Below are 9,637 nucleotides of genomic sequence, written 5' to 3' on the forward strand. Positions count from 1 at the left end.
AAAAAAGAATAAAAAAGAAAAGAGAAAAAGTAAAGAAAAAACAAAAGAAAAGAAAAAAAAAGAGAGAAAAAAAGAAAAGAAAAGAAAAGAAAAGACAATTTCCACTAACCAGCTCCACCATAACAAAATCTGCTTCATCTCTGAGTTGTGCTGAAGTGGTGGACTTGTGTGAACCATCTGAAGCCGTCATGACGACACGCTCTCCAGTGTCCTGAGTCTGAATCCCTGCTGCGGCTGCTCCTGCTCCTGCTCTCTCCTGAAAAAGTTAACAGTGACTGTGTCATTCTATATACCTAAAATTATTAATAAAGTCTGAAAAGGGAAAATAGTATTATAATTTTTCATTAATACTAATAATAGTTATAACAATAATAATAATAACAAGAATAAAAATTATGATAATAATAGGCATATAAGTAGGTATAGGTATATAGGTATGAGAGGTGACCAAAAAGGTTTCTTATTAATAAAGTCTGGAAAGGGAAATTAGTAATATAATTTTTCATTAATACAAATAATAGTTATAACAATAATAATATAACAAGAACAAAAATTATGATGATCATAGGCATATAAGTAGGTATAGGAATATAGGTATGAGAGGTGAACAAAAAGGTTTGTACCCCCTTCCCCGCCCCCCCCACCTACCCCACAAAATATATTTTAAGAATAATAGTAATAACAAAAATATTACTAAAATAAAAGACTGACAGAACACAAATTCAAGAGATAAGGTAATGGATGCAGCACATGCACTAGCATACGCACAATCACGCGCACGCACGCACAAACACACACACACACACACACACAAATAGGTAAGATACATTACCTGTCCTGCTTTTTCCTGAGTGACAGCTGCTGAAGGATTACTGACCCCCTCTGCTTTGTCCGTCTTTTTATCCTGCTGGACCTCTATGGTGGATGTCAGTAGATTGGAAAAGGGAATATCGGGCAGGAAGAAACCATCTGGCTTGGCTGGTTTGGCATCAACAAAGGCTACTGACACCTTCCTCTCAGGCTGTTGTTGCTGCTGTTGCTGTTGCTGTTGAACGTAACCTCTGCAGCTGCTGTCACTGAAATGCCAAATAAAGAATGAATTGTATACTAAGAAAGAAGAATTGGTAATAATAATTTCCTTGCATTTCTAGAGTGATACTGTCATGTATCTCACCTTCAAAGAACATCATAACCACATACCATATATAGAAATTAATTCATATGCTACTCTAACTCTCAGATTTACTGTATTTGAATCCAAACCACGAACTTGAGAACAAATCAGTAAAAGGGGGATGTTACCTGCTTGTTCTTGATCGAGGTGTTGATGGCTGGTCAAGGGGCGAAGCGGTAAAAAGTCTCGCTGCATCTTGGCTTTCATCGGATGTCTGAGCTGCCTCACTGCTGTCAGTTCCTCTGTTCAGGTAGCCCAAGATGTTATCAACAAGATAGAAATCACAACAGGTGTATTGAATAATTCATGTTGTATCTCCTTCTATTTTCCATCAATAGTTAATAATTTGTTACACACCTATCTGCACCCCGTCGGCAGTGTCTTGGAGAAACTTCAGGTTTAAAATGATCACTCTTGAGCATTATAGTCTCATGAGCAGGACTACGACTAGGGGGGTTGAGTGTGATCTGTGTGCGGTAACTCACACACATTATCATCGTTGATTCTGGAGTTGTCACCTGTCCCAATCTTGCCTGAACAGGATTTTCACCTGGAGAAAGGTACACATTTTGCATATACTTTTCCATACTGCTAAACCCAATTATAATATCCAGTGTGTAGTATTGCACATCAAGAATCAATATCTTGTCATTTTACAGGAAAAATTCTACTAAAGCTTACCAAGACAGTCAAAATTAGGCTCTCCTAAATACACCCTGTAGCAGATGATGAAGGAATCTGCACCCTGCCTAAATGATAGCTTGTAGGCTGGGGTAATGCGGGTGACAGCCAAAAGTGACTTTAACAATACCTGTGGATTATAGGTGACTTTTAATATACCATATATCTGGTTTCCTTTATTTTTCCATATCTTCATATTCTACAAAAGTTAACATAGTTTTGAAAATCACTACTATCAGTATGAAACAAAAATTTACATAGTTATGTGTACAGAAATAAAATGAAGATTTTCTGTTGCTAGCTCTCTATCATTGTGTAAAATGTTAATCATAATTGATTTTAAGCTAACATTGCTGCTGCTGCTTGAGTCTTTGAGAGAAAGAAGACATTACAACTATGATAATACTGATTACATAATAAGAAAATAATCACACTTAGTGAAATAATAATGCCCATGAAAACTACAGCATCTAAGATGACAATAATAACAAAAGAGATCAAGATTATTAAGCATACTGAGAGCAAGAAAATTACAAATGGAATTATCATAGCCAAAGTTGACCATAACAATAATAATTTGTATAAAACTCTAAACTCTCTATGACTCTCTTTAAAGCATCTGCAATACATGCAGCACAAACAAAATAAAGAAAGAAATGTGTCTATATATAAATGTATACCGTCATCCTGTTATAAATGGTAGGATTTATTCTTGCTGGTGAGGTATCACATGAATCTAAAATGTTTAAAGTCCACAGTTCTAGCACAAGGCTGTCAGACTCTGGGGTCCGCAGAAGTATTTCCACCACCAGCGGTTTCCCAACATCCGGCAGATGGCCCCCGAGACCCCGTTTTGTTTCCTGTTGAATTTCATGAATGTCTTCTATACCCAAATTGAACTGAAAGAAAAACAGAAGAAAATCAATAAACATATCCATATATCAATCTTTCTCTCTCTCTTTCTATATATACCTTTTTGTGTGTGTGTGTGTTTTCTGCAAAAGTTAATGTACACTTTAAAGCTGTTAGAATATAGGCTTCACAATATTATCAATGGTAACAGCATTAGTCTATGATGTTTATTTCTTCCTTACATGCATACAATTCTGAGAACATAATCAAACATGGAATTAAAATTCTTCATCTTTTATAAAAAAGTGAAACACTCTAGAAGATACATTTGACTCTGAATAATTCTTCCTTAACATCATGAGTGTCAAACAGAATATGATACAGCATGAGGTAACTTATTTGAAACAAATCTAAGATCAAATAACTTATAAATGAATAGAACTCAAAGCTCCTTTCAAATTATCACATCCAATTACAAATATGTCTAGAGTCTTGAAAATTCTTAAAGAGAAAGCTCAGAGATAAAAAAATTCAGAAACATAACATCAACCATTTTGCAAACACCTGAATTCCCTTTCCAATACTTTAAGATAAATGAGACAACAAAAGCAAAATCTATTACAACAATGTCATACCCATTCTGATCCTTGTGCAGGTGTCTTGGACTTTGTGATGGCCTTTTCACCCAGCCGACTCTGGACGACGACCTGGACTATTTTCTGGGAAAGGATCTTGGTCAGGCGGGCAAGTTCCCGTCGATCTTCCGAACTCAGGTGGCGGCCAGACATCTTCAGTCTCATTAAATGCACCTCCTCACTCCCTCCTCTTGTCAATCATGAATTTTTCCCTCTCCTCTGTGGGGTTCCCTTGATCATTTATGCAAAGCATTTTAATAACCACTGTGAACTGAAGTAAGTTCAATGTATTTGTTATTCTATCCACTATTCAAGAAAAATAAAATTGGATAACTTTGACACTTTTTGTATCTATCTTTTCAGTTATTTTTTTCTTTTTTTTTCTTTTTTTTTAATCTAAATACTAAGTATACATATTACTTATTCACATTGCTTAGTTCCACAATATTTCTTTACTTTGCTCTTCAAACACTGACACATTTTGCTTGTAAAACACCTTCTGTAAAAAAAAAAAAGGAATGAAAGATAAAAGTAAGATTTTCCATTAAAAATCAATAAAATTCTAAATAATCATATCTATTCATGGTCTGACTCTTTAGGACACTTGTGTGGTCCCTGGCACCTTTGATAAATACTAACTCTATGCTTGTATTACATTTTCTGTATCACCAACTAGACTTACAACATCTGCATCTATATATCTATCTGTATCAAAAACGTAAAAAAAAGAAGAAGAAGAAAAAAAAAGATATAGCAATGATTTCAAAATTGCTTCTCTCCTAAAAGTACTGTTTCCTAGTACATGTAGAACTTAATATCAAATATTCAACAATTAAGTCATAGTTGACTGACCATTCCCCAATGTTATGACAAAACTAAAAGAATGGAGACAGTAATGCATTATCACACTCACACAAGCAAATCACACACCCACACCAACACACAGTTCTGATTATAAAGATGGAACACCTGTTAACTCTAACATAGTACTAAGCAATTTTGGTAGACTTCTTTTAGATGAACATAGTGATCTACCTCATCTGTTAACTTTAACACAGTGTTAAGCAATATCTGTAATTTCTTTTAATAAACAAGGCAACTTATCTCACCCACTTTATAAAAAAACAAAAGAACATGAACTGATGTATTTTAAGAAACAAAATAGCTGCGTGTTGTGTTGTTAACCTAATGGCCCTGGATAGCAAAAAAACATGCTATATCAAATGTAATTTTAGTTTCTTAACTGTGCTTACACTGAGGTGGTTCCACAAATACTTAGGCCTAGTAACCACAGAGTCAATCATCAGTCCTACCCATCTCACCAGTTTACCAAGTCTCTTGATCTTTGAAAATATTCTTTTATCGTTATTGTTTTTTAAATAACAAAATAATAATCATGTCAATAACAATAACAAAAATCAATAATAATAGCTTTAGAACAAAAATACTGCAAACTCAATGAATGGGGAAATCAGGCATGGTCACTAAGGCATACTTTTTAACTCCCAGGTGCCTGAACACTTGTGGAGCCATCTGTATACAACAAAAATTCACCAAAAAGTTCCATAGGATAGTACATAAACCTAGGGGGAATGGGTTAAAGTTTTAAAATATGAGATTAGCATACATTAATAATTCCATTACATAATTAACTTGGGTAAATCATTCTCTTCATCAATTATAATATGTAATTTTGTTAAAACTATCCTTTTAACATTATTCTGCACTTTTGAAGCTGGATTACCTTCTAAAGACCTGTCTGCTACAATTATGGTTTCCTGTGATTTTATTGCAGTCTCATTACCAACAAGTGTGGCATTATTTAGCATTTATTAAAACTGGCTTGGAATGAGATAAATGTAGTATCAACTAATAATATTGGTAATGTCTGGCAAGTCCATCCATGATACCATGCCCATAACCCCATTATTAATTTATAGAATAAGTATTTTAGCACCACTGAGTACCATATAGGACATATGATACTGAAGTATTTCTCTATTGGTGTGTAAAATCAAGCTCTTGGAATATGAAATATCAAAATCTACCTTTGTGAAACATGAAAAATTGGTCTCTCAATCTGACTATGGGGAAGACAGACTCATGGAATTGTAGTTCTGATATGTTCATTTGAAGAAATTAACAAATTACTAAAGATATCTTAATGCTTAAATTCTTTCTTTTAAAGATGTAACATAATCTTTTTTTAATGTAAATTTCTAATAGAAGTAATTAACTGGATGCTTTGCATTTTACTGTTGGCTAGTCCTCTTAACCTTATGTTGGCAGCTGCACAATCAGTGTGGGTGGTTACACCTACTGCTGATCTGGCTGGAGCAATGGTCACCATCTCCAGCCGTCTCCAATCCTTAGTAGGAGACTCTCCAACCTTTTCTCCAGATGATAAGTGTATAATGGTAGGGAGACTGACGCATACTTTTGGTTTCATGTCTCTGTTTGCTGTATACACTCCTACTGATCCTTGCAAACTTGATGAGGAGGTGTTTTACGCCAAATTTACATCTGTGGCAGACAGGTGTCCCTGGCTATATGTCTGTTGGCCCCTGTGGCATGGAGGCTGATTCCACTAGTGAGAATAACCTCCTTCTCCAGGACTCTGCTATGTTTCTGGCTTCTGATATCAGCATTCCAACCTGCATTGATGAAGATGATACAGTGATATGGGTAGTGTGGCCAAGAAGATCAACCACATCCTTGATACCACTCTCTGAGGATCCTTGAGAATTGCAGGGTTTACTGGAGGGCTGAGTTCTGTGGTACCGACCACTGACTGGTCCACTTCAGTACCCACCATCCCTCCAGTGTCTATCCTTGGGTGTTTCATCTGGACAGACTGAGTGGGGCGGAGTGTGCTCAGAGGTTCGCTGCAGCGATTTCTGGGCACTATAACAAGATCCTGGTATGTAGGTAGACACACTCCATCTTGATGAAAATTCTAGTTGGCAACTTCTGAGTTAAGAACCACCTCATTACCTTTATTCATTGCAAATATTAAACATCTTTTGATTATTTTTTTTCTTGGTTTCTTTTTGGTAATTATCTTGCCATGGTTATCAATGAATTATTTTTAAAGAAAATGTACTGAAATAACACTTACCATAAAATATCGCACAAATTATTTTGGCAAAAAAGTAAGAAAAAAAAAGAAAAAAGTTAATGCTGTCATCAATGCCATGAGATATCAGATAAAACTGGATATATAATGATTTGTACAATTTACAAGACATTTTTATAACTACCAGAAAAAAAAACAAAAAAAAATCCCCACTTTCATATAAGATAACAAAGAGTTCCTTATCTTTAAGAGGTGTCAGAATACTCTTGGCAAAAAGTCAATCTCATTTTTGGGTTCAATAGGCTAAATGGAAGAGGAGCTACCTGGCTATATGTACCTTGTTGCATGTGAGAGTTCGAGTGTAACCAGTCTACAAGCAGCACACCTGTCAGGTTGGCACTCAAGTAAAACCAACTGATGTATTTTAGGCCATGTAATGGTAGTGAAGCATCCAGATCTAATGGGTAAACCCACTAACGCCGGTACATTTTGAAGCCGAAAATAATATTTTCTGGGCGGCCACAAAATCAGAGTGCTGGGCTGACCCAGTATCTTCCCATGTACCAGCCGTGGCCCGCAACGTATTCGGAACGCGAGCCCCGATCAAACATCACACTGGCAGGTTGCCCGGCTATGTTTATTTTTCCGGGTATCTCATACATGGGACACTCGTCGCAAATGGGTTAATTTGGGTTCATGACTGCCAAATAAGGCTGCACTTACTCCCACATTATTTTTCTACACATTTTTATTGCCAACTATCCAGCATTGCAATTGGCTATCATCAATTGTATTTTCTTGTTCACTTCAATGAAAGGGCAAACTAGGATCACTTTCAAATTCCAAAAATAATACTTAAACTTCTATCAATTAAAGGCAGTTGTCATTTCCTCTGGCTGACATTAAAGGAAGCCACATATGATCCTCTTATCTTGATATTCTTTTTCATTCAGAAAACCTTGTGCAAGCTCAGACTAATAGTTAAAAAAAAAAAAAAAAAAAAAAAAAAAAAATATATATATATATATATATATATATATATATATATATATATATATATATATATATATATATATATATATATATATGCAGATTCCCAAGCTTTCCAAATACAATGGCTGTTATTTCTTTTCTGGATTACAGACAAATTTCCATAGAATTATAGCCCTGCTGTCAAACCAGCCAGTCAAGTGTAACAATTTTCCCTAAATACAAGCAGTTTCCTATGTTTTCAGGAAGGTGCAGATCCAAAATGCACTGATACTTTGGTGATCTATACTGCATTGCATCACAAAGACTGAGGTATAACTTAATTCTTTGAAAGTTCCGAGATGTAATCACCATAGTACTATATAAATAAGTACTTTATGTATCTATTACACACAAAGGAATTCAGATACATCATTTAATCTGATGTATGTTTAATGTTGGAATAAGTTCAGTCCAACCTAATGCAAAATAAGCCAACCTTCTATAGCATTAGTAAATCTGATAAACATGATATGGCTAAGTCAGCCTTATTGTAGGCTGGGTAAGGTTAGGTTATGTTGGCTAGCCAGGTCTATATAAGCAAGGGAAGGTCTGCTTGGTTAATTTTTGGCTGAACTGACTTGAAAGCTCTAATTCATACAGATACTTTCATTTACTCTAAATATAACCATGAGAAATAGTTTGCTCCTTTTCATTTTTCGGATACACCTATAACAGCATGCAACATTTGAAGAAAGGTGAAAAAACAGCTCCTGATATATTTCTATTGCTTTCCCTTTTACCTTACAGTCTTCTTCTGAGGCCTGCCCATACATGTATCAATTTGAGTACCTGTTTGCTATCAAATACATGTTACTGGATATAACATTTCCAGTATTTATATAGAAACAATGAAACTTTTTGAGACAAGAAAGCAATGTCTTTCAACCCTACCCCCTGATTAAAATGTGACAGGGAAATATTTTTAAAATGTTCAAAACATCCTATACTCTATAAATCAATATGGAACATTCATGACAATCTGCAGATCCATAAAATCACAAAGAATTTCACATTTTATTACTTGTGTATAACTTACGGTTTAAAAGATGATTAATAAACAAGTCTCCCCCATCAAGATTTCACCAATAATCACCACACACAAACAAACAACCACACCTCGTCATTACATTTCACTCCCAAAAAGGCAGATCAAAACATCAATGAAAAGAAACCCCTTACTTCCTGCGTTCACCATCGCAGACTTTGTATTATATTCTTACATATTCCCTGAACCATGAACGATACTTCATAGGACTTTAATCCAACGGAGAGGATCCCTGGGGAATAAAAAAAATAGGTGAAAAAACTCACTGTCATTTTCCCACAACGAACTGAAGGACATGTTTACATGATACTGGTCGCTTAGTCTCCGGTGCGAGGCCTCTTCGGAACAATGATCAAGGATTTGCGATATCGTTTTAATAGGGACAAATTTTAGATATTATCCCATAATATATGAGCTGTTTATGTAAGAATTCCACGTGATTCCATTTCTCTCTCATTACGCGTTGACTACCCTTCCTCTTTCTTGGTACGTCTTATCTTTACAATACGTTGACCTCAAGAAGTGTTGTCATCAATGCGTAATAGCTACTAAGTCTAAGGTATATATTAATTTGCTAGAAAATGACAGTCGTTGAAACTATCTCTTATTTCCCTCCTTTCCTTCATTTACTTTCGCTGCGCCATTGCTGTGGTTGCAGTTGCTCGATAATCATCTCTAGATAAGAACACTTTATAGGTGGCCATTTCAGTGCCAGGCAACCATGCCAAGGAAGTTCAAACATGCCAGTGCCACATCTCTCATGACAACATTGTGCCAGTATCATTTACTTAGGAACAGCTGTACATGACTGTTACCTCTGACCTTTCTACGCAAGGTCAACCTATCCTACCTTGCCATGCGCGTGCCTAATCTTCCCTTGCGACTATCATTGCTCAAGAAAGGGACCCACAGTGGTGCAAGCATGTTCTACATGACTAATTAACAGCGGGTGAGATTATCCCACATTTTCGCGACTGTCATATTACAGTTGCTCTGTTATGAACACATTCGATCAACATTGTATAACACCTTTTCAGCGTTTATCGTTTACGTAAATATTTTAATTCATTGACTAACCTGTTGCTGTAACCATGTGTCTATTAAAATTAATCCAGTCACCTTCAAATGTATATTCATTTGTA

At 35.5% G+C, this 9,637-nt stretch overlaps 1 protein-coding gene across 1 annotated transcript in view; it reads right to left on the reverse strand.

Moving 5' to 3' along the window:
* The window catches only part of Atg13 (Autophagy-related 13), a 14,993-nt gene extending 6,078 nt beyond the window's left edge, over nucleotides 1–8,915 (reverse strand). Inside the window, exons 1-8 of the mRNA XM_027375959.2 lie at nucleotides 8,762–8,915; nucleotides 3,343–3,841; nucleotides 2,536–2,754; nucleotides 1,856–1,985; nucleotides 1,532–1,724; nucleotides 1,303–1,416; nucleotides 833–1,076; nucleotides 110–256 (exon numbers count right to left, since the gene is read on the reverse strand). Of these exons, the coding sequence (XP_027231760.1) occupies nucleotides 110–256; nucleotides 833–1,076; nucleotides 1,303–1,416; nucleotides 1,532–1,724; nucleotides 1,856–1,985; nucleotides 2,536–2,754; nucleotides 3,343–3,507 (1,212 nt within the window). The 5' untranslated portion in view covers nucleotides 3,508–3,841; nucleotides 8,762–8,915. The remainder of the gene's footprint in view (nucleotides 1–109; nucleotides 257–832; nucleotides 1,077–1,302; nucleotides 1,417–1,531; nucleotides 1,725–1,855; nucleotides 1,986–2,535; nucleotides 2,755–3,342; nucleotides 3,842–8,761) is intronic.
* Between the last annotated feature and the right edge of the window lie 722 nt (nucleotides 8,916–9,637).

Source organism: Penaeus vannamei, chromosome 7 (assembly GCF_042767895.1).
Source record: "Penaeus vannamei isolate JL-2024 chromosome 7, ASM4276789v1, whole genome shotgun sequence".
Classification (NCBI taxonomy): Eukaryota; Metazoa; Arthropoda; class Malacostraca; order Decapoda; family Penaeidae; genus Penaeus; species Penaeus vannamei.